This window comes from Ochlerotatus camptorhynchus, unplaced genomic scaffold (assembly GCF_037179485.1).
Source record: "Ochlerotatus camptorhynchus isolate MF236.1 unplaced genomic scaffold, CSIRO-AGI_Acam_v1.1 ptg000028l, whole genome shotgun sequence".
Classification (NCBI taxonomy): domain Eukaryota; kingdom Metazoa; phylum Arthropoda; class Insecta; order Diptera; family Culicidae; genus Ochlerotatus; species Ochlerotatus camptorhynchus.
In genome coordinates this window covers 13,534-40,106 of record NW_027040520.1, presented here as the reverse complement: position 1 = coordinate 40,106, position 26,573 = coordinate 13,534, and the positions used below count along the sequence as shown (strand labels likewise).

Below are 26,573 nucleotides of genomic sequence, written 5' to 3'. Positions count from 1 at the left end.
TATGTATGAGTGCTCATTGCAAGACAGCCTATATTACATGATGTAAGCCATAGTCTGTCCAGGGTATAAAGCTGTTCTAAATCCACACAGTGTTCGACCATAGAGGTAACTCTAAGACCACTGGGTCCCGAAGAAAATCATTATTATTTTTGGCTCACTCAGTACCAGAACAACGGTCCCAAGCAGTCCCAAGCTATTTCACTCACCCCTGCATGTTCTGCATGAATCCACACACCCCTGATGTTATCTGTCAAACTTTCATAGCGAATCAAAACAAACATAGTGTAGTAATAGAATTTCAACTAGAATAGGGTACGTTAATCGTTTGCTTGGGACCAATAGGCTACTAAAGTGGTGAGCCAATTTAAAATTGTTAGTTTCGTATTGATTGTTGGTTCGACGGTTGAACATAATTAATCATTTTGTCAAGCTTCTGCATTCATGTTCCATCAGATGTCACTACTGCTGTTTGCGGTGACATCTATCGGAAACTACACACAATATGTTTTCCGTTAATTGTTCACAGAGGACACTGCAGTGCAAAACATGTCTGGTACCTCTATACAGGCTTGCAATTGCTCATTACAGCTAAAATGCTATTTTTCGTAATTATGAAACAATGAGATGCTATAATGATATTTTTTATTTGTAAGATGCAAGAAGAGGTTGTCGTTGTTGTTGTTGTTTATTAGTGACATTTTACATCCTGCGGATGCATTCATGTCAGTTAAATTGGTTTTTGTGTAAACAATGTGTGGGTGTGTTCAGAGTGGTGTGAGGGTGAGTGTTAGTGTTTACGATACAATTCAAAATTCACTTAGCTTGCAAGAAGAGGTGGTAAAGTTTGTGTATGACATATCAAATTTGTCAATTTTGCTTTCAGAAGGTCACAACTAGTGATTTTATGATCGCTAATTGCTCGCTCATCGTGTTGCTCATTGTTACAGCTAATCGCTAGTTGTGACCTTCTGAAAGCAAAATTGACAAATTTTAAATGTTATACACAAACTTTACCACCTCATCTTGCATCTAACAAATAAAAATTATCATTATAGTATCTCATTGTTTCATAATTACGAAAAATATCATTTTAGCTGTAATGAGCAATTGCACGGGAAAAAATCCGATCTCCGAAATGGGAATAATGACTCATGATTTCATGAACAAAGCGTATTTTCATGTTATGAAAATACACCATGAATAATATTCATGATATCATGAGCAACTTTTGCGTAACGCAGCAAACATTCCCAAAATCATGAATCATCCGAGTTGAAATCATGAGCTAAATTCATGGGTTTAACTTTTAACCAAAAAATGTAAAAAGAATAAAATAAAGCATCAGACTGGATTCGAACCAGAGCCCTGATATTATTAGTCCCATACTTTGACCACTAGACTATCAGTACTTGTATAGGATTGAAGACAAAAGGCGTATAATAGATACCTATGTAGTGTGGTTTATGAACACGGTTTGCCAAGTACGTGTAACGCTTGTAGCGGTCTTGATTCCGCTGCATTATGAAATCATGATTTTCCATGACGAAATCATGAATCATTGTTACGATTTCACGGGATGGCAAGTTTTTTCATTTCATGATTTTTTATTCATGAAAATGGAATCGGATTTGTTTCCGTGTGCAAGCAGCCTGCCTCTATATATGCATTTAGATTCATGTTCGAAGTCCCTCCTTTTTTACACATTCTGCACAAAAAATAGCTCATCCCTAACAGAATTTTCCGCTGATTTTTATGTATGGGGCGGGGTAGAAAGTATCTTTTGTGCATAATATGTAAAAAAGGAATTGAAGTCCCTTGTTTAACAATAATTTCCGGGAAAAACTAAACGACGAGGTCCCTGACTTATTTATTAAGGATGTCGTTCACTTTTTTTTGACCTGAATGCACCGAAAGCGAATTATTTTCACTTCTCTCAAATTCTATATGGGTATTTTTATCACTTCCTACCAGCGGAACAGCGCCATCTCTGTGAAAAATGGCCGGACGATATGATTAATTGAAAGGTGTCAAGTGCTGTATACATACATTCTTTCGAAGTTTTGGTAAGTTGCTCAGATTATTCCTCCATCTAATGCTCATTTTAGAAATATCAAATCTGCATGTGGTAAATTTATTTGGAAGGGTTTTATATTCAAACTCATCAGAAATCAACTGTATCTAAACTATTGGAAAGGGAGATTAATGTAAAGCTTTGCTTTTTAAAAGCTTAAAAGGTTTTGAAAAATGTCTTCTTTTTCTCAAGATGAAGATATAAACTTTAAGGAAGACACTTTTTTGATTTTGTGCAAGTTTCCTGAAAGACTCACAAGAAATGCGAGAGAATGGATTACTGACGGGAAATATTTTAAAGAACACTTAGATCTCACAACAACGAAACTTTTGTATGGTAATTTTTTTGAGTCATCTACGCAGGTGCAGAATATTGAGATAAGTGTGGCTGCTGATTGGAGAGTGATGTCTTGCAATTTTCTTTCGATCCACGACTGTTTCAAAAAATTTGCGTTTTTGAATGATTTGATTCCAAATAGTGAAAGATAGCAAGCGTACAATATCGGAAAAGCTGTGAAAAGTGTGGTTTTGTTGATTCGAACCATCACCGTTTGAAAGCATATCCAGAAGCCAACAAATATTCGAGTGGTGCAGTTATGTTACACAGTCCCGGTTGTGTTCAAATTTTCATGATCTTGTAGGTCCAGTTCGAATTAAATGAAAAAAAAAAACACAATCGAAATGTTTTTATATTTCATTTTGGGAATTTTTACATTACATTAATTTTACATTTGTTAGTTGTGCTTAATGATGATTGACAGATAATAGTTAAGGGAGTTAGGATAGTTTAAAAACTCTGTAGTAAACGAACTCTGTAAGAATGTAGGTAATAAATAAAATAAAAAAAAATTACTGAACTACTACCAGCAACGGCAGAAATATTGGGAGATCTGGTTGCATATAAAACGGTGCGAAATAAATAGAAAATCGAGAAAAAAAATAAACACAAAACAATAACGGAAATGTGATGAAATTAATCAAACTGGATCTCAAAACTCTAAAGCGCAAAAATTTCGAGAACCAGCTTGTCACATCACTATTTGATGATAACTCACGCAAATAAGCCCCAATTGCATTTGTTGACATATAATCATCGTTAATTGAGAAACCAACTGAATGCATAAATTAGGCTTTACATCGAGCATGCATCGAAACCGTACGTTGCCAACAAGCTCCTAAAAGTGTACACATGTCGAGCGTTTGCAAAGTGCGATAAATAAACACATCTACGGATGAGCTGAGTCGTGATTTTAACCAGAAGCAATTTCCATTCCAGAAGGGAATTGTGCTCGGTAGAGGGAGAAATGTAGGGATATTGCCCTCGGATTTTGATTTCAGTTAATGTACCCAAGCATGGCTGCACGTTGCCTATGATACACTTCAGCTAGGTGCATGATGCTGCATTCCGAATCAATAGTGGCTCGTTAGTAGATCGAGCCATGCTCCTGTACCTTATGCATATATCAAAACCTTATCTCGTGAATGATGCATGTGTCTAGGCATTAAAGGAAGCCCTGGGCTAGCCACCGCTTTTACTCGATGTCGCCTCGAATGTATTGAGCGTGTAAATGCGTGTTCCTAATCAAGCCGTTGTTGTGTAGAGAATGTTTATTTGCAAAGGATTGCAACTATCAATCCTCATTCTACCGTTTGCAGTTGAGATTCCAGTCGTAGGCAGAGGAGAATCACCGCAAGTGCTTTCAATGCTGGCTGAAACATATATGAGCTATATTGGCTAGTCTAGTGTATGGTGTGCATCCGTTGGTTTCTCAGAGTGCTTTCTCAAATGTTACCCCAATACCTTATCATTGATCGAACAGCACAGAGTCCTCTGGCCAAAGGACCACATGTGGCTTAATCTGTGTAAGGAAGGCATGTAAATATTTATGACTTGCTGTAACTCATCACGGATGTGTACTGCTTTGATTTAGTATGGATTATATTAAGCAAACCTTATGAAGTCTTACCACGCCGCGCTTACATGCTGTTAAACTATGTGATGGGAGATAGGGAGCATGCATTAAGTACGTCACGTGAAAGTTACGGAAAATCAACACCCCTTCCACCTTTCGTCACGTTTTTCCTATACCTATATATTGCTTGTCACACATTTGTGAACCTCCTCCCACCCCTTATAGTGTGACGTGCTTAATGGATGCTCCGTTATGTGATGAGCTTTGCCAATTCTGAGAAACAAAAGCATTGCAATCAATAATTGCAGCATGTAACTGATAACTGCAGCATAATAATATTGTACCGTGTTCAATAAAATCACTTAAAAGTTGAGAATGGTTCAGTATTTCCATTTATATTCAGAAGCATAATTTATGATCTGATCCAAATACAGTAAACTCTCGATAACTCGGTATTGAAGAGACCATCGCACGAACGGGTATTTGCCTAATCTATATGGATATAAGTTATGTTTTCAAAACGGGTCAAACTTGCAAGTGCATTGAACATACTTAGAAAAAAAAAATCTTGTTAATTTAGGTGCTCAAGACTGCCCTATACGAGTGTTAATTAACAGACGCTAAAATTAGCTCAAACAAACGTACTTTTGGTCGAAAAATGAACTTTTCAGTCTCGGAGCATTTAACTTTATGTTACCTGTTTGTTTACGTCTGAAATTTTACAAAAACTTATTAAGCAAGTGTAAAAGTTTGTCCGGAGGTTGTTGTTCAATTGGTTTGTTAAGTGTTAAGTGTCCCTCTTGAAAATTTCTTAGAAGATAGCATTTTAATAAAAATAATAAAAAATACTCAATTTTTTGTAAATAAGTTTTAATCATGTTTTTGGGAGGAAAAAGTGTGGCGGAAAAGGAAAATGGCGCGTATTTGTGGACGGTCCCATTCACCGTGAAAAATTCTTATCAAACGGAATCGAATCCCGTTTATAACCGGTGTGAAAGTGAAGTGCTACTAACGATGCAATGGAACCTGTTGAACTTTGCCGGAAAAGTGCCCGATCCGGGACGAAAATCTCGATTGAACCCTTTCGGGGAGGTCATTTCACTTGGATGGCTTCATTGCTGTCTGATGTTTCTTTTTTTTAACGCGATAATCATTGGCGGCTAGTCGACACCAATACCAATAGGAAAGACAGGCAGATACGAATTTTCACATATTCTTTACTTTATATTGCCGAGTACAGATTCCTTAATATATATCATTTCCTACTAAAGCGAACCCCACACGTATCAATATATTGACGTGAAGGGGAATTATTGACAATAATATTGATGATGCGAACACAGAAATATTGTCAATATCGATATATTGACGTCAATATAAAATGTATTGACAATAAGATTTTTGACAATAAAAGCAATTGTGTAGGGTCTATTTAACACAAATGTTCTCTCCCACGACATTTAAGAACGTAGAATTGGTTCCCTGCACCTTCTTTTTTAAGTAGATGTCGGACCAATTTTCCTTCCTATCCGCTGCGATTGTAAGGATGTGGCAGGATGTATAATACGTTGCTTGTTTTGCAAGTTTGTGTGGGAAAAACCATTAGTTCCAATTGTTTTTCACAGCAACACACGATACTGCCCAAGGCCCAACAGTTATATGACAACCCTAAATTTATTATTATATCACTATTACAAATCATTTTGAAGAAATCACGTATTATAAATTAATATCCTTGATAGCAACGACAGGTGTGCAAACAAGTTGCTAACTACAAGGCGTAACGCGAAGCGTGGCGTTGCGGTTTTAATAAGCGGAATGAACGCCGGCACCGGTGGTGTAGTGGTAAGCGTGACTGCTTTCTAACACTCCAATGGGTCTGGGTTCAATCCCAGCCGAGGTCGGTGGGATTTTTTTGAGGCATAAAAATCTCTGGTCACGTCTTTTTTCGGAAGGGAAGTAAAGTCGTTGGTCCCGGCCCCAGGCGAGGTGCCACAGTCGGAAGAAGTGTTAGTTTGTTTACTAAAATGAACCACCCATTTTGTTATGGCAAGTTTTGCTATAAGAAATGCTCCTCGAGTTTATTAGCGAAATTCACATCAAAGATTGATTGTGAAGAAATCACGATGAATGTCTTGTAAAACAACAAGAAATTACCGAACCGATTACCGAATGTTCTGCTGTTCCGTATTCGGTAAAAAATTACAGTGTACTGTAAAAAAATCTTAGTGTGTACTAAAAGCTTCTGTCAACGCGTTGCTAGCGCGTCTCTGATGTCAAAATTTATTCAAGGTGCATGTGTTTTGTCACAAGTGAAAATGGATTCGTCCAATGATGAATTGTTTGCTGTTAATTTTATATTGAATAAAGAAAGAGATTTTGCTGTACACACTAAGATTTGTTTACAGTACACTGTAATTTTTTACCGAATACGGAACAGCAGAACATTCGGTAATCGGTTCGGTAATTTCTTGTTGTTTTACAGTACATTCAGTAAATTTATTTTCGCTTTTCACCTGTCAAAATATACTGAACCACATTGTAAATTTTGCTGAATGATTGGTAAAGCCATTTTGGTACCGACCATTTTGTTAAAGTTTATTTTTTTTTGTGTTTTCTTTAAATTTGATGGTAAAAACAATGCAATATGCATTATATTAGTTGTTTTTTCATAGTAGTTGAAGACTTTCGGTTGCTTATCGTCCATGATGACTGGTGACTAGAAGTGATTGATCTAGGATTGAATGCAAAATAAAGTTCCATTCACTATAGATTACATAGATTATAGCAAAAAACATAAGTCTTGATAGAGCCGGAATTAGGGCGTAACAGCTTTTGTAAACAATGACTTATCTAGATGCTTTCCCGAAACTCAAGGCACGCCCACGCAAACCAACATAGCCAACGGGAAAGGGAAGTCTTCCCCTACCCGATGGCGACATTGATTTGAGTGAGCGAGTCTTGGCTTTCTAGAAATCATCGAGAGAAGTCATTGTTTACAAAAGTTGTTTCGCCCTAATTCCAGCTCTATCTAGAAATACTTACTTTTCTCACCGGAGAAACAAAGACCACTCAAACTCTAAATGGTGGCAAAGTTCGAGGTTGACAGTACGAATTTTTCATATCTGTTCGGTAATTTTTACAAGAATCTGGCACTTCACTACCGTTTATTTTGGTAAAAGGCTATATTTACAGTACCTTCGTCATATTTTTTTACAGTATTGTAAAATTTAAGCCATTTACAGTTTCGATCAGCAATATTTGTTTACAGTATTCGGTAATTTTCTGTAAATTGCAGAAATTCAGCATTTTTCATTGCGGAAAGATGGAAAAACAATACATTTCACAAAACTATCGGTAAAAATTATATTTTACAGAATGAATTCAGCAAAAAAAATTACCGATACAATTTACGAAATTTGGTGTGTACATCCAATCAACCGAAATAGAAGGAGGAGAGTTTTACCGAATTTACCAGGAGCTGCGAAAATATCCGGACTAGTTTCAATTTTGCATAATGATGACCACCATGGAAATTATTAATTTCGTGTTGGATATGGTGAATAATAAGCTAATTAAGCTCCGTAAGATCTCCCTGGGCTTTGGCAAAACCTTGAGGTAGTTTAATTAGGCTACCAGGTCCCAGGGCTGATCTGGATCTTTTCCACATTGGAAAGATGCACACTAGTGGTGCCAGATAAGTGTTGATGCAAAAGTGCATTTGAACCCGCTTATAAAAGCATATTAACAGATTAATCACAGATTAATTATCACCGTGCATTGTTTATTGCTCTGTACTAATAATAAATGATTAAGCACAGCATTTGATATGTTAGTAGGAATGCTGGATTTAGTCGCAGTGGAAATCATCTGTTTTTTAATCCATCCTTTATTGAATTGGATTTATTTCTATGGGTATGCACGTTTGGAAAGTATCATCACAAAGATTCTGCACTCGGTCTACAGCTTGTGGGCGGGAAGCGTTGTTTTTGTTTTATTTATTTTTTCTTGTATCTATTTATAGTCAATTCTTAGAAATACGAAGCGAAAGACAAATCAAGCATTAAGCACAAGACCTTCAAGAAAACTAACAACACGAAGTTTGGAAATGGCAATGTTTCATTCAAAACGTCAAGTATTTCAAGAATATCGGGTGAAACTCGGGCATGAAAAATCATTTGCATTCATTTCGTGCATTCATTTACATTCATTTACCTCTAACTTTTTTCTTCAACAGCATTCCGCAAAATAATGCATAGAGCTTTTATAGGTTTTGTTGTTAGCTACAACTTTTGCCCATAACTCAAATCTGTATCTCTTATGCATCACGAGCTAGAGCGGGCAGAACTTGTTTCTGTTTTTCAGTGAATGTAAAATACATTCACTGAAAAACAGTAGTGGCTTCTGTTTGCTCTGGTTCGTCATGCATAAGAGATACGGATTTGACTTGTTAACAAAATTTGTAGTTAATAACAAAACCTACAAAAGCTCTAGGCATCATTTTGCGGAATGCTGTTGAAGAAAAAAGTTAGAGGCAAATGAATGTAAATGAATGCACGAAATGAATGCAAATGATTTTCCATGCAAACGATTTTCTTGCCGATGGTGATGTTGATTTGCGTTGGCGAGCCTTAACTTTCTAGAAATCAATGAAAGAAGTCATTGTTTACAAAAACTGTTACGCCCTAATTCCAGCTCTATCTAGATATATCCGGAGTGATTTGAGATTTGGGCGTAATTACATTTGTAAACAAACACGTCAATCGACGATTTCTCGCAAATAAAACCTCAATCTCGAAAACTAATAACACCATCAGGTAGATGATTGATTTCTCTATCATTTGTTATAGTTTGTGTCCGAAATTGAGCGTTTATTCGTGAGAAATCAGTGATTGACATGTTTGTTTACAAAAGCAATTACGCCCAAATCTCAAATCACTCCGGATATGTGAAAGGATGAATCAGTGGGAGATGGATTAAGGGTTTTTTTTTTTAAATTTTGCAGCACAAATCTAGTATTAGGTGTCATTTTCTCAAAACCCCCCAATAACCGACTTCTTCAATCCCTACCTTTTCCCATGGCGTTCAAGTGGTCCGCATAGACTATTCAGTCATTACCCTTCCTTTATCCTCGCCTTTGGATTAACTTGCGCTCCCATTGCCCCACCAAACGCTGCAAAATGAAAATGAAATTAAGTCCCGTAAGATCTACCACCAATTCCTAGTCCTGACTACTTCATATTAGGGGAAAATGATTTTCAGTTATCAAAGTAACACATCTTAGTCCTTGGTGGGCGTTGGCCAAATTTGGATTTTTCAGATATAATCCTAAATAGGACCTAGATTATTTAATACTCTAGTAACCTCAAGTCCGTGCTCTGTCACAATGTTTCATTGTGATTAATCAACACTCAAAGGGGTAAAATATAAAATTTGGAGTACATTTTAAAGAAAGGGTACTTGGAGTGTAGAGCGCACTGCCCACTGGACGATTCTGAAGCCTGGCCAAGTGAGTGGGGTATGAGTTTATTTGATTGAACGTCATTTCCAATGTATATATTAATACATTCAAACCATCAGCATTTGAGATAAGACAGAGATAGGATGCGGAGGGCCCGCTTAGGAGGAGCGTAACCCATGTTATGGTTTCCATTTATTAAATAGTTCAGATAGGCTTGAAATGACAGGTTTATAGTGAGAGAATGTACCATATTGGGAAAGCATAATTTTCATAGGGTTCAGAGCGGCTGAGCTGTTCGTTTGTAGTTTGACCTTCCTTCAAAACCAATTTGGCACTAGAACAATTTTAAACTTCTTCTGCATTATTCACATGTTGCAATTATTGAAAAGAGCTCGATATAAGATAGCCACAGAAAACAGACGTTGAGGCTCCAAAATTTCTCTATTTCTTTCTTCCCCTCATGTACCAATATTACCTACCTGAGAACAAATGGGAACACGGCCAGATTTTCAATAGGAAGAAGGAAAAAAGCGAGAAAACGTAAGAGAGTAAGCAGTCAGAAAGGATTAGGCCATTTGGAAACAGCCAATTTATACTGGACGGAACTGGTAAGTAGGATAAGAATTGTAAAAGGTGTGTGCTCATTTCCTTCAATTACTACTGTATTGCAGCACACACCTAATAATGATCACTAACATTCATATAGTTTCAGCATTATCGCCATTTATAATCAAAAGGTGAGTTGCAAAGTATAATTACCATGCATAGATATAAGTTAATGTACCAGAACCTGGACGGACACGAGCCTACCCAGGGGAGGACCCGGATACGACCACCCATGTGTGTCTAGAGTATCGCACGAGCTGACGAGTGCAACGGGAAGGACAGTAGGTGTATAGACTTAGCGGTTGGTACAGCCTATACACTGAACAATTACAATTACAATAACAATTACAATCAAAGTAACACATCTTAGTCCTTGTTACTTTTTATACCTTGTTGATAGTGACAAGACTCGGCTTTGTCCACCGAGGATGATTTTGAAATAAGAAAAAAATTAGTTAGTCTTCATCTATGCACAAAGGCCAATAATCTCAAGAACTTCATAAGGCTCGACTTATGAACGGCACATACGAATTTCATAAGCGTGTGTAATTCATACTGATTTCTTTGAATTCATACGATCTTTTACCTCAGTGTGTGATTTCTAATCATCTAGGGTAGAGAACTACTTCGGCCTAATCGCCCATTTTTGGCCCATCGAGCAGAAAACTTCATATAAATCCTTGATTTCAGAGTTAACAAGTCAATTGTGCGTTTGGTACGATACTTTAGTTTATTAGCTACGGAACGAAGTCAATGACAACGCGTGATATTAAGGTTTGCACCCATTATTCCCAAAATCAAAAGAAGCGCTCCGACTGAATCAATTTTTATCTTCATCCGATAGGCCGAAGTGAATTCATTGACGTTTTAATGGCGTTTCAATGCGTTAAGCCGAGTTTAGAATCCGTAGGCCGAGTTTAGAATCCGTAGGCCGAGTTTGGCGTCAAGAAGCAGCGTTAGACTTTTGACAATATCTCAACAATTAGTTTCTCTTTATCAAATCTTACGGTACATACGGAAAGGTAAATAAATTTGGAAGCCATCAGTAATAATAACATTCCGTTTGGTGCTAAACTGCGCTAGATTCTGAAAGACTAAGTGCGGGTTGTGCTTAATAGGCCGGAAATGGGATAACTAACCCTATTCGTTGTTCCCTAGTTAGAAGCGGTTAAGACAAGGGTTCTGATGCACGATGCAGACTTTTGTAATGTTGTGGTTTTCTGGTTAATTACCGCATATATTTGAAGTTCATAGCATGTGACCATAAGATAAAATTGAATAAAATCCACTCCAATGCATAGATGGTAAAATTTGGCAAAACAGAGTGAATTATACATTAATCCATCCAGTGACATTTTGTCCGTCATAAACAAGCTTGCAGCAGTTCTGCGAATGTCGGGAAATGCAACCGAGAACGTTTCTTGTTCAGAGCTTTTACAAGCGGTCGTACAAAAGTGTACCTGAGCACTTGCAGCTTAGCGCACGCTCAAAAATTTCACATTGGATGATGGTTCTGGAAAAATTGAGGAATTGTTTACAAGATACGACCGGTTGACGTTAAGCTGCTTAGTGAACTTTTTTTCTTGATTTGTTTTTTCGTCGATCTTGTTTTCCGTGCTGAGCACCAATGCTACCGACGCCAGGGTGACTGCTCCCACACCTGGACCCTACCTATCGACCTATCAACTCATGAACTGGGGACCAACGGCTTTACTTCCCATCCGAAGGAAGGCGTGATCAGAGATGTTATACCTCAGAACATCCCGGCGGCGCCGACTGGGATTGAACCCAGGTCTGCTGGGGTGAGAGGTAATCACGCTTAACACTACACCGCCGGCGCCACTCTTAGTGAACTTCTCGTTGATTTTTCTTGATATTGATATAAAATACAATAGAAGTAACCTATTATCGGTCCAAGGAACATATTTTGGATTTGATGCTTAGTAAAACTTTACCAAATTCAGGACCTCATAAAAATGCGAATACATATTCTATTACATTTGTCTCCTAAATTTCAATCAGATATGAATATAAAAAAAGAAACATGTGACGAATTATAAACAACCACCTAAATTAAGGATTGAGGAGTGAAGAGATGATTATGAAATAAAGGGTCAATTAACAACAAACTCTTCTTTCAACAATTAGTGACACTGAAAAGGGCCGAAGGACATGGTATAACGATAATACGGGGTAATTTAAGCACCCATTTGTTCTCCAATTGACCACTTCATTCGAGCAGTTAAAATAACGTTTACTACCACTCAAACTTTGAAATAAAACATTATTTTGAGATTTTTTCTTCTAGAACCACGAGAAAAGTAGCCAACAGTTTTGTAAAATCGCAAAGTCACGCCAAAACTGCTTGACAAAGTGGTCAATTTAGAGAACAACCCTAATAAAAAAATGAACATCCATTATCATTATGTACTTTACAGCGTGTTCGTAGTATCATACAAAATATATGTAGAATAAAGGGTGTCCACGATGAAATTGCCACACTATGAAATTGCTCTAACTTTTTAACCGTTGGGTAGAATTTAATGAAAATTTGGGTGGATTTAGTTCATAGTGCATTATTTACATCCTGCAAGTTTTAAAGTCCTGTGATCAAAACTCGCGGAAATGGAGTCGAAAGAACAGCTCGTGCGTGATAAAATCTTGCGCATTCATCACGAGAACAAGGATCTCTCGCATCGTTCCATCGCTAAAACGTTGGGAATCGCGAATTCCACGGTGTCGCGAGTGATTAAGCGGTTCGAGGAACGGTTGACCACCGATCGGAAGCCCAGAAGTGAAGGAAAAAGTATTCCGTACAACACCAAAAATCACAACCGCGTAGTTGGGGCTTCAACCGAAATCCGAACGCCTCCGTTAGGGATGTGGCTAAGAAGCTGCACCTAAGCCGAAGTTTTGTCCAGAAGGCCAAAACTAAGGCTGGGCTTCGAACGTTCAAGGTACAAAAGGCCCCTAATCGCGACGAGAAGCAGAACAAGTCCGCCAAAACCCGTGCCAGGAAGTTGTACCTCAACATGCTGACGAAAGTTGAATGCTGCATCATGGACGACGAAACATATGTGAAGGCCGACTTCAAACAAATCCCCGGCAACCTGTTTTTCACGGCCAAGGATAAGTTCAGCGTTCCGGAGCATGCCGCACTCAGAAGATGTCCAAATTTGCGAAGAAATTCCTGGTTTGGCAAGCCATCTACACGTGCGGGAAGCGGAGTGCACCTTTCGTGACCCAGGACACGATGAACGGACAGGTGTACATAAAAGAGTGCCTCCAGAAGCGGCTGCTTCCTCTCCTGAAGGCCCACAACGTCCCAACAATCTTCTGGCCGGATTTGGCCTCATGCCACTACTACAAGGACGTGCTGAAGTGGTATGCGGACAATAAGGTCAATTTCGTGCCGAAAATGTTCAACCCTGCCAACACTCCGGAGCTCCGCCCCATCGAGAAGTACTGGGCGATTATGAAGCAGCACCTTCTTAAACGACCTAAGGTAGTGAAGACAGTCGAGGAACTGAAGAAAATATGGGTTTACATGCAAAAAACGGTTGATTCACAGGTTGTGCAGAATCTTATGGCCAGGGTTAAGGCCAAGGTGCGGGCATTTGCGTATGGACTGTAAATAAAATACGAGTAAAATGGTAAAATGAAGTTTAATAGTTATTTCTCAATCTCTGAAAATTTGATAGCAATCGGATGAAAACTCGAATTTTGCGAATCAATTTTGTGTGTGGCAATTTCATCGTGGACACCCTTTAGATTTCTCTGACGTTTGTGAGGTTTTAGTGCAGAACTGGGGGTAAATTATAAGTGTTAATGCAAGAAAACCTTTGAATTTACCCAAAGTTCTTCACTAATACTTGTGCAATTTACAAGCGTCAGAGAAGTCTAAGGTTTACCTTTCCGGTCGACGATAATTTAAGGCAGTACTGTAAATTATCAAAATCAATAGAACATTTTTGATGAAAATGAGAAAATCAAAGAAACCTCCTTCGAATGGGTGATATTAGTTTGCTTAGTAATTTGACGAAGGGATGGATCATTCTCATTAGAGAAACGCTTGATATCATTAAATTGAGTGTAACCTACTCACATACGAAGCTCTGATCGACATTCCGGCGAAAAGTTAAGCCAACCCGACACCAACCTAACTTCTACCAAACCCCAACCGGATTTTGACCCGACACAAACCCAGAATTGATCCGTCATCAATCTAACATTGGGTAGACATCGACATAACGTATTGTATGTAATATTTGAACGTGATCCAAGCTGGATATAGGTCAATACCGTCGATTTATCACAGGAATTTAACTCTTTCGATCCGAAACTTTCATCTGACAATGATTTGTTCTACCCATATATCTGAACGTGGATGCACCGCTGGGTGAATCAGTACTTTCAAGATCATTATAGACGCCGGCAAAGCATAACGGTCATTTGGGAGGGGATTTTTATGTATGTTCCCGTTGTCACAAGATACCGAGTCTGCATCCACGGTTGTCACACGAACGGTGTTTTTTTTAATGGCAAGTGTGAATTAGATATGGATTCACTTTGGAAAGTCAAGCAATCTTTAAAAGCATGGCGAGCAAATGATTCTAAGACGTGATCCTATCAACTCAGGGCCTGGGATAGAACTCGTGATCTCCTCCGTGATAGGAAGTAAAAACTGTTGGCACTAGACAAACGTACCGCTTACACTAAAACAAACCATTCTGACCGACGATCACGCCCAGAGACATGATGCTACGAAAAATCAGTTAGGAAAAGTCATTTTGTCTAAACAAACCGAAATTTAATTAGTCAAGTACCAAACCTATATGTTCGATTATGGCATCTATTTTCTCCCTCAAAACGAATCATGTCTCAGCAAAAACAAAAGCATAACTCATTACACATACCAAACCACATCAACCGAACAAACAATAGATCACGCACGATCGAGGTTATCCCAACAGGTACCAAAGGGAATAATTACAATTATATCAAATTTATTAAAATATTGTTCAACTGGAATAGACTTACCCAGGCATGGAAAATCATTTGCATTCATTTCATACATTCATTTACATTCATTTGCCTCTAACTTTTTTCATCAACAGCATTCCGCAAAATGATGTATAGAGCTTTTGTATGTTTTGTTATTAGCTACAAGTTTTGGTCATAACTCAAATCTGTATCTCTTATGCATCACGAACTAGAGCGGGCAGAACTTGTTACTGTTTTTCAGTGAATGTAAAATACATTCACTGAAAAACAGTAGTGGCTTCTGTTCGCTCTGATTCGACATGCATAAGAGATACGGATTTGACTTGTTAACAAAAGTTGTAGATAATGACAAAACCTACATCTATACATCATTTTGCGGAATGCTGTTGAAAAAATAAGTTAGAGGCAAATGAATGTAAATGAATGCACGAAATTAATGCAAATGATTTCCCATGCCTGGACTTACCAAATTAATCGAACATCGATGTCCTATGGTGTGGATTTATACACTATCCGTGGTAGGTTTTTTTTTCAGGCCTTCTATTAAAACTGAGTGGGTGTAAGGGGTGTAGGTGATTAACATCACTATTTCAAAATAAAATGAACCGTACACACTTCTAAACATCTCCCTCGCCCGCTTAAAATATATATTTTTATAGACGCAATTTATGGACAAGCCCATAATGTAAATGGGTTATTATTACTAAAAATTTTGCTGAAAGTATCGCAAATTGCCTTTCCTTCTAACGCCCTCAACTTAAACTAAAAAAATCACATACATAATCCGTAATAATCGAAATTCATAAAAATCAGCTGATTAATAAACATCTCTTTCCTCTCATGTTGGCACTTGTTAGCCACAGGTTTATCCCCCTTTCAGCTGAAAAAATAATATTGTGTAGGAATAATATTTATAAACAAACACTATAAATTCCTTCACAAAAATAACAAAAACGATTTCATTTCGAAAAGAACATCCAATTATGAGATTATCCCCCCTATTCTGCGAGTCACGTGACTCTCTCTCTCACCGGTGAGGTGACAATAGTCACCTCGTGTGAGGTGACTCTCCATTTGATTTACATGGAGAGTCACCTCACACGAGGTGACAATTGTCACTTCACCGGTGAGAGAGAGTCACGTGACTCACAGAATAAGGGGGTATGATCAACCTCAAGCCTCTTTCTTTAGTATGCCCTAGGTGTACCAGTCACGGCTACACATTCCGCCATGGTGCATGAAGTAGTTCGTCTCCTCGTGGTGTGCCCTGGAAACGTTAATTATCGAACCCAAGGGAGAAATATTGCGGCTAAACGAACTACACCAGAGTAAGGACGCTGGAGCCCCATCCAGCTCGTCCCAGGAGGTCGATAAGCCCTGCACAAACCCTCGTTGTGAAAAGGCAGAAGTGACACCGAATTCTTAGAGTGTAGACGACTCTAACCAAGTCGCAGCACACGCAGCCGGTAAGCGGTCACATCTTTCCTGTCCTGCCGTGGACAGTTGGCTGGCTATCACGTCTGCTCTAGAACTCAGGCGAACAATTAACAACGAACAATAAGAGGAAGGCTCTGCACAGCTGCTCACTGTGCAGTAGCTAGTGTCACGTCTGTGACACACCACTAGTGTGATGCGCCATAGCGCAACCGGCCGCCTCCCATGATGTAATGCTTTCGGGCGGTTCCGGGGAGGGCAAGGGCCAAGAGCACAGGGTAAGGTTTAGTGGGTCGGGAGCGCTACTTCTCCCATCCCCATACCCTGAGTTATCTTCTCAGGTGTCTGGGAGTAGATTCCCCACTGAATAAAAAAAAAAAAAAAAAAAAACACTCTGCTATATTGTGCCCCCATCATGGCTTATGGAAATTCCAAGGTGACTACATAATGTGCCAAATCCATGCTTCAGCCATCATGTTGAATTTTCGAATAGGGGAGCGACCGAGTTTGTTTACAATTTGCCCTAAAACTGCACTTTTCGTCCCGCGATCTCCTCGCCCTTATAGCTGTATCACCTTGGAAAATTCCATAGACCATAAAACACTACAATAGGAACCCACAGCCATCAATTAACACACTGCGTAATTCAATTTTAAGCTTTAATATAGAGATTTTTAGCCATAGGCTAGTCTAGCAAAACGTTCAATATGCACGTGAAGTGAAAAGAGCGACGCATAGAGCAAAGATCAAATGCTCTTGTATGAAAAGAACGATAGCATCTCTTTCCCATCCTAAACTGTTTTATGACCACTCTACATCTTCTCTCAGTTAAATCTAGAACTAATTGTTTACACATTTAGCAGATCAAAGCCTATTTTTTTATATTAGTGTCATTTTAATACTCTTGGGTCATTCGTGACCTCTCCGGGGATGAGATTTGAACTAGTAACTTTGTCGTGAGAGGTATGGATGTTAACTACCACGCCAGTGCCGTCCCCCAAGAAAAACTAGTTAAATGTCACCACTTATATTTTCTGAATCTTAAGTAATCATGAACCAACCGTGTGGTTCTTTTCTTCATTATGAGGCACTTTCAGGATACAAATAATAAAGCGTTTTTTTTTTCATTTTATATTGATTTAATAATTTTTATAAAAATCAGATTCTAAACAATAATAATAATTTATGGAGTTGGATGATTATTAATAAATTGAATATGTTTTGATATTGTTTGCTTCTATACCGATAATGAAGAAGCCAATAAATTGTTAAGTTGGGTTTATATCCTAATCCTACAGTAAAGAATTTAGCATAACACAGAGAGGTTTACTTGTATGAAGTGCAATAACTCGTATCATTCTGCTTATACTCTAACATCATCACCCTATTGCTGTCGATATTACGGGGTTTTCATAAAATGCAAGACCGGTTCTTAAATTGCCGTTGAAACAGCTTAGTGACCGAGGAAAACTGAACTAAAATTTAAGTTGATCTCATTGGTCGTGAGAGTAAAATTGCATTTTTCCTCTTTTTCTCCCACGGAAATATCACACAATTATCAAAAAAAAAACTGGAGTTACACAGAGCTGTGATAATTGAGCGATATTTTCGTGAGGGAAAAAGAGGATAAATACAATTTTACTTTCACGGCCAATGAGATCAACTCAAATTTTAGTTCAGTTTACTAATAAATCGCAAAAAGTACAGGAACTCAGCGATGAGTAAATTTTCCTGCGGAGAACCCTAAAAACTCTGTCGGAAAATAAGGAAAATTGACGAAAATTTGACTCAGTCTAGGCGTAGTTCCAACACACTGAGAGAATCCAATCTTTACTTTTCTCATATTCTGGATTTTGTTTCCTGGAAAATCCTGGAAAAACATGAGGCAAATTTACTCATCAATGAGTTCCTGCACTTTTTGCGATTTGAGTAAACTGAACTCAAATTTGAGTTGATCTCATTAGCCGTGCAGTCACTGAGTTAGAATGAAAGGCCATGTACACGGTCGGATGAGATCGTTCGAAATTAAGTGGCTTTTCAATTAAAATCGCTAAAACTGTCATGCACTGAGCACGCTTTTAGAAATGTTTCCATACGAATGAGTAAAAGTGGCTCACTCTCTGAGTTTTAGATTCGTTTTCAGTGACAGTAGACAGTAGATACAAAAATTTTCCTAGCTTTTCCTCAAAAATCTGCTGGAATTTCAAGAAAATCGACGAAATTTTGTCTCAGTCTAGGAGTAGACCACTCTTCAGTGGAGCCCCTTTCGATTTTCCTCATATTCGAAAAGTTTTTCCAAGAAAATCGAGGAAAATTTTAGTCAGTCTATGAGCAACTTACGTTTTTACGGATTTGAGAGAACGAAAATCAAATTTGAGTTGTTTTAATCGGCCGTGTATGAGTGAAGCTTTATGGTGGACAAATTGAAAGATTTGTTGATAGATGGCGCACCGAGCGCTTGAAGGAAATATTCATCGAAAAAAGATACACTGATAACAAAACTCATCAGAGAGTGAGTTTCTTCGCTTTTACTAAGTAGTATGGAGAAATTTCTAAAAGCGTATCGTTTTTAGAAATTTATCCATACAACTGAGTAAAAGCGAAGAGACTCACTCTTTGAGTTGTTTTGTTTTCAGTATAACCAGATTTTAAACATTGTGGCAAAATAATACTACGGTTATTCACAAAGCGCATCGTTAACTCCATTCAATTTAAAAGAACTCTGGTATTTTTACTATAAAGTGTATAATTACGATGCTGTATGTGATAACCCCTAGTTTATGTTATTGTAGAACACTGTAAAACCTTCCGCCAGTCAATCTGGAAACATTATTCGCGGAATGCCGTGTCCGAAGTGCGGATTTGTCAATTTTCATGTACAACCGATTTTTATTCGCCAAATGTTAGTTTGGGTGCTAACATCCCTACATCGGTTGGTTAGAAAATTATGATAAAATTGTATAATTCAAATTTCCCCTACTGAATATTTTAAAGAGAACCGATTTAGGAATGTGAGGACCTAAACTAACTTTTGGCGAAGAAAAACCAGATACACATGAAAATTGATAAATCCACCATTTCTGACACGGCGTGTGGCGCCCATGCTGCATCGATTTATTCACGATTTTTAAAAAGATGAATATTCAGAGAGGTTTTAAAGATTTGAAAAAAATATAGTTTTAGTAGGAAATTAAGCGAAAATGAAATCAATTGCCCATTTGAACAATTACAGACATATCATTTACAATGCATAAAATTATTTCTCCAGCCAACTCTTTTAAATTCAGAATAAGAATGTATGCTGTATCTTTGCTGTATGTTTTACAATTAAGTTCGTAGTAACATAAAATCTGTATGAATGGGAATTTGAATAAAGCAACACATTATTGTTGTCGTAGTTGATGGTATACAGAAGAAAAAATAATTATAATGTATCCTTCATTTTTTCTACGTGGAATTAATTAAAAAAAATTATTTCAAAACATCGATGTACGTAATGTCCATTAATAAATCTGTACATTTTCTAGCTAGTCTGATCTTTCGTTTCCCCTACTATTCATCACATCAATCTCAGCCTATTTAAATGACTTCTGGATACAATCGCTTTCCTGAGTTTCCAGCAAATTTGCCAACAAGAATTTATCTCAAATGAACTGGAAGGTTTCAGTTTCCATTAGAATGTGTTTGCTTCAGGAAACGTCTAGTGTTTGTGAAGAAAATTGCTATTTCTCTGTGCTTGAACTGATTTTCGTTTCTTTTGACACTATGACTAATTCTATCGGGAGATGGCCACAGGTCGAGCAACGGATTCTGGACAATAAAGCATGGATCATGATCATTTCGCTGCTACCGGAAGCCATCTAGTGATGTTCTTAAGATAGTCCTTCAGCAGATTATTCAATCGAAATACGTGTGAAAAGCAGTCCTCGTTTATGTAACCAGGCGCTGAAAGTAGATTATCTGTTAGTCTAATGGCCATATAATGCATGCAATGCAATTTCGCAAACAAACCCAATTCCGGCACCCAGCAGCAACGATAATACATTGGTCAGTACAAGTGAATACAAAACTTCTCTAGAGAAGAGTGAATTTTTGCCTACTCGAGTCAGCCGCATGGAATATCCTTGTTGCCCACGTCGAACACCTTGTTTGGGATGTTCAAACTTCCAGTCTCTGCAAAGATCGATATTATTTTATAACTAAAGCAAAACATATTCTGAAAACAATAAATAAACTCACTTTGGAGGCAGCTGGTCCGGCCGACTGCTCCATTCCCATACCCAGTCATTATCCTTTTGAGCGGTAGCAGCTCCTTCCTATAAAAAAGAAGAAATATTAATTAAACAGTTTCGGATTTTTGCTATGTACCTATTTGAAAATTAAACATGTTGATTAAAGTAACAGTAATGCCCGATAACAAATTCAGCCCGGACCAGTTAATGTGGTTTTCGCAAGAATTCTGTGCCATTTTCCGAGTAATATTTGATGAGAGACTTAAGAGACACAATATGACTTTCTCGTAAATGATCATTAATTCCATATCAGCAGGATTCAATCTATTCCACAGTGTTTAACATATGGTTATAAATTGAAATTTTGTGCTATTCTAAAAACCTTTATCAAAATATTTACTACACTATACACCATTAGCAATGTAACTCAATTGATTCTTCAAAATGCTAGCAAAATTATTGAGATTTATTCATATTGGTTCATCATATCTAATGTATCCAAAATGCAACAGAAGCAAGATTCATTGTAACAAAAGTTGCATCTTTTAAAACAACGCTATGGAATATTCCATTTGTTTACTTTCCAGTCTGGCTGCAAAAACCACTTGTTTAAAATTAGTCCCTCTCACGATATCAGAATTATTTCTGAACATTGACCTTCTGTTTTTCTTTTCAAGAAGGTTTAATCTTTCCGCATTGTGATTACCTCGAACTGGCACATTTCACAAAGCCTCAGTCCAGCGATGGACAAAACAGCTGATTGTGTTATCGTATCAAACCACACATATACACTACATATGGCCATCATTACTATGACTATTATTATCATTTATATTGCTATTACTATGGTTTTCTTCATTCGCGCTTCATGCTCCTCAATCTGCTTCGCGCAGGCTTCCAACTTCAGAAGCAAATATGAAGTGAATGCACGGCGTATCAGGTCTCCATTTGGTATGACGTCGACCTAGCAAGCAATACAAAAAGAAAATCATTATCAATGACAATTCACCATTAGCCTCATTTCGGTTCAATACCGGCACCATAGGTGACAGTTGCTGCAACGGACGTGAACAACAAAAACATTTCATGCACTGTATCATATTTTGTACTCAGAGGTATTCAATCTTCAAACCATTGACGAGGACAGCTAAATTAAAATGATAAGCTCTCATTTGCACATTTCGGCATTATAGATTGTGAAAGTAAAATAAGAATACAGGCATAGCGTAAGGTTCGAGATTTTGAGCAGAATGTACTCCATTTTTGATGTTTATAGTAAATAAATGCATTTTAGACATTTGTGCATGATTACATGGGTTTGGGACACGACTTGAAATTTTGCCCCACTGTAGGTAATTCGAGCTTCCTGGTGACATAGACATATGTAGAAAAGTGCTATAACAATGAGTTTTATTTTGCACAGGTGTCAAGAACCTCAAAACGAACTTTTGCTCCACCTTACTCTACAGATTCTGTCAGCAAACAATTCGAAATACAAATAAAGTAAATAATTGCTCATTAAAAAGTATAAACAACCGGTGGAAACTAACGATTTTTAAATTGGCTCACTACTTGACTAGCCTATTGGTCCCAAGTACATCTATAAGCGTACCCCATTCTAGTCGAAATTCTGTGAAAATTTGCGGATGTAAAGATTTCGTCTTCTTTAAGTAACTATGCAGACTTCCACTTGAAAAGAGGTGAACTTTTGCAAACATTATTTACAGCAAATTATAACTCAAAAATGATAAGAAAGGGTGATACCCGTTCACCGCTCACTTTAGAGCAAAATTAAGTTTAAAGTGTTGGGGGTGACCTTGGCGTAGTGGTTAGCATCCATACCTCTCACGCCAAAGTCACGAGTTCAAATCTCACCCCCGGACAAGTCACGAATGACCCAAGAGCTTTAAAGTGACTATAGAAAAAAAAAAAGTTTAAAGTGTTAGTATAATAATTTGCATTGGTAGGGAAAATGGATGTAATGTCGGCCTAAATGCTCCTAATTTGGGCCCATACATAAATTCAGCAATCGACTAAATGCTCAATAGCGACCAAAAATATCCATTAGAACCGTCCCATAGATAGAATTGATAAATAGCAGATTTTTAGCGATGGGCCCAATCTTAGAACCATAGGTCAACATTAGAGCCATTTACCCTATATATTGTTACTGTTATTGCTCAGCTCACACCCTGACCGACTATCATCCGCCCATCTGCACTTAAGCTAGGTATGAACCTACGGACATTTTGGTCGTGGCCTATGCTAGACCGTTTAGCATAACGACTTTCTTCCACCAGCAGGCCTGTTGCTCCCGTAGGCAGTCACACTAGCTTCAGATTCGTACACGGAGATGAAAAACTACTCAAAATTAAGTACTTTTCCCTCAATTCCTGGGTTCAGTCCAAAAAGCAAAACTTGCCATAACAAAATGGGCGATTCATTTTAGTAAACAAACTAACACTTCTTCCGACTGTGGCACCTCTCTTACTCGCCTGGGACTTGTTGTGCTGCATCCAGGCGAGTAAGAGAGGTGCCACAGTCGGAAGAAGTGTTAGTTTGTTTACTAAAATGAATCGCCCATTTTGTTATGGCAAGTTTTGCTATAAGAAATGCTCCTCGTGTTTATTAGCGAAATTCACATCAAAGATTGATTAATTGCGTAGGAAATCAGTTTGGCACGGCATTTGTAACCAGCATACACCTTCCGGTCGTATGAAACAGGTCAAAAACTGTTAAAATCCGCAGATAAAAAATTTTGTTTTGAATTTCTGTATGGCAAGGGGTGCCAGAGGTGCAGGGGGTCAACATGAGAAACCTCCATTCTGAGCGGTTGCTTGACCTGGGCCCAGGTCAAATTCCTATTGGCTTGCTTGATTTCCTTGTTGGGGTTTTGCTGCCATAAGCCCCAGTGCCTTTGCTGTAACGTACTGATGAATTTGATTCACATGCTTCACACCCGTCAAACCCGTCAATCCCGCCTTCTGAGTGTCACACTCAGAGATTCTACGATTGGTGAGCGCTAACTCAGAGTGAGCGCTCGCGAGTCGCAAAATCGCTGACTGCGACTATCCGAAAGCGAATCGGATAGGTCCCATGTGTCAAAAACCCGGCTTTCAACCTGTTTTTGTATCCAGCAAGCACAAAACATCATTATAACATCTAACCATTTCAAAACTCAGAAAACCACCCTTTTATAGCAAATGAGTGGAAGCAAGCCTGGTTACTTATTTGGGTCATGGTGTTGTGTTCCCTATTTATTTGCCTCTATTTCGCTCTCAGATCGCAACGTTTAACTCACCCACTTCCCTCACACTATTATGGTCGGAAAAGAGAACCCATATTTAGTAATCTCTCGCGAACTGCGATGCAGAAGATATTAATAGCAAACTAATCTGGAACTGGTCTAAGACATATAGCCCAGTGAGTATTGACACATCACAATGTTGTGATGGAGCACGGACGTGCAATAAAATAAAACTTGACAAAACATCGTCAATCTCTTATTCTTGGGCAGGGCCTGACGATGTGAATCTGATTTTGATCAGTGAACGGATCCCATATGGTACATTTTCTCACTATGAACCTATCATTTCTAGCTCATCTGAACTATTCAATAAATGGAAACCATAACATGGGTTACGCTCCCTAAGCGGGCCCTCCGCATCCTATCTCTGTCTTATCTTAAATGCCAATGGTTTGAGTGTATCAATATATACATTGGAAATGACGTTCAATCAAATAAACCCATACCCCACTCACTTGGCCAGGCTTCAGAATCGTCCAGTGGGCAGTACGCTCTACACTCCAAGTTCCCTTTCTTTCAAATTCACCCGAAATTTTATATTTTACCCCTTTGAGTGTTGATTGATCACAATGAAACATTGTGACAGAGCACGGACTTGAGGTTACTAGAGTATTAAATAATCTAGATCCTATTTAGGATTATATCTGAAAAATCCAAATTTGGCCAACGCCCATCAACATTAGAGCCATTTCCCCTATACAGAGAATATTTTTACTCGCGTAGAATATGGATTTAAGATTGGACCCATCGTTAGAAATCTTCTATTTGTCAATTTCATCTAGATGAACGCGTCATTGGGACGATACTAATGGATATTTTGGTCGCTATTGAAAATGTAGTCGATTGCTGAATTGACCGACATTACATCCATTAATCCCCTATTTTTCTATCCCAGAATAAGGAAAAGGAAGTCGATAAGTGTTTCAGCTCTGAAAAGTACAAGTCGGTTTACATAGACCGGTAGAGCAAAGTACATAAAATGGAGGAAAAAGTACAAATAGTTAACAGGTTAACAGAATTCGAATAAAAAATATAGAAACATATTTTGAGATTGCATTCTAATTGCCGCATATTTCCCGGTTGGTTTCGATTCCCGGTTTCTCGGTTGAGTGGCCGCCCTGCAGATGAATTTCACCCAGTACCCTCTAAAATTTAAATAAAACATTACTGCTGCGAAAATTTTGACTATGAATTTTTCAGTGCAGTTGTGAAAAAGTTGTTGGTAGATGTTTTTTTTCTATAGGGCTACATTAGGGGTTAGTAATAACTAATAATGATGTTAAAAGAATAAACTTACAATGGCATTATCACGTTAAAATAGTCTTAAAACGCGTCAACAGTATTAAAAAGTCGATTTACCAACGTCAAAAAACCAGAACGGCTTTATGCAAATTTTTATAGCTCTTACGCTTGATGAATTATAGAAATAAGTCGTCAAAATTGCCATTAAAAACCTTAATGGAGTCCCTATAATCACGCTAAAATAACTTAATATGGGACGGGACCGGCGTAGAGGTGAACATCCTTATATTTCACGCCAAAATCACGACTTCAAATCTCATCCCCAGAAAATCACCCAATAGTGTTAAAGTGACTATAAAAAACATCCGTGCCCTAAGGAACAACAACCCAGAATGTATCGGAATTAGCTGACTCCAAAAAAAGCATTCCTGTGTCTCCATTTGTTCCGTTGCCGTGTTAGCTCTAATCAGCTTTGTTGGGAATGGTAATATATTCCATTCGTTTGCAGAACCATTCAAGGCTACGACGAATACGCGTGCGGAATAGCAAAACACAACCACGCGCTTACCCTATTGAGATAGTTGATGTAGACACCTCTAAGCTCTTCTTCGGTGGTGGCAAGCTCGGTATTAGGGCTGTTGGGTGGCGATTTCGGGCTTCCACGAGGTGAATCCCTCCGCGAACTAGTCAATGACGCAACTCGGCTTGATTCTTTCGACTCTCGCTGAGCCTCGCGTAGCAGTCTCAGATACTCTTCCACCGAGGTAAACGGTAACGGAGTCGTCCGATCGGGGCTCTTGGGACATGTGTTTGTGCTAGATGATAGTTCGATCCATGATTCTGCAACAAAAAAAAGAAAAATGGAAGGTGGACAATGAGAAAAACAAATTAGAATATTGAAAGCTTCCTGCTGGAATGGAAATAAAAAATGAGACGATCGATGTTTCCGGTGGTTAACCATAAAAATTTGCTTTCGATTATTTCAATATACAGAGCGACCTCGAAACAACATGTAAATCTGGGGATTTGGTTATTTTTCAAGTTCATATTGTGTAATCGTTCTCCACCATTCACAGTATCCTATTCATCGTCATTCGATTCTTGAGCCGCAACTTCACTGATATCACTACATAGTTTGTTTACAGTAATAGCAAGGTTGAAATGCCGGTATGGGAACTTGATACCGGATAAATTATGACTTGTAGAGAGTTAGTTAACATTTTGTCGCCGGTGCTTGCACTGATGCACCTGCTGTATGTATACTGGACAGTCTGGTGAGCTGCTCATGAACTCACGTAGCTACC

The 26,573-nt window shown here is 38.2% G+C and overlaps 1 protein-coding gene across 2 annotated transcripts; it reads right to left on the bottom strand.

The window, feature by feature from the left end:
* Positions 1-20,085: 20,085 nt before the first annotated feature.
* On the bottom strand, positions 20,086-26,245 carry LOC135708427 (BCL2/adenovirus E1B 19 kDa protein-interacting protein 3-like). Of its 2 annotated transcripts, XM_065230542.1 has the most exons (6): positions 25,838-26,245; positions 21,565-21,684; positions 21,378-21,380; positions 20,728-20,804; positions 20,500-20,661; positions 20,086-20,433 (listed from the first exon to the last, which is right to left on the bottom strand). In XM_065230542.1, exons 1-6 carry the CDS (start codon positions 26,228-26,230, stop codon positions 20,382-20,384), a joined length of 807 nt encoding a protein of 268 aa, XP_065086614.1. In that variant the 5' UTR covers positions 26,231-26,245; the 3' UTR covers positions 20,086-20,381. The 2 variants fall into 2 exon arrangements, with proteins under 2 accessions (XP_065086614.1, XP_065086605.1); XM_065230533.1 differs by lacking the exons at positions 21,378-21,380; positions 21,565-21,684.
* Positions 26,246-26,573: the final 328 nt, after the last annotated feature.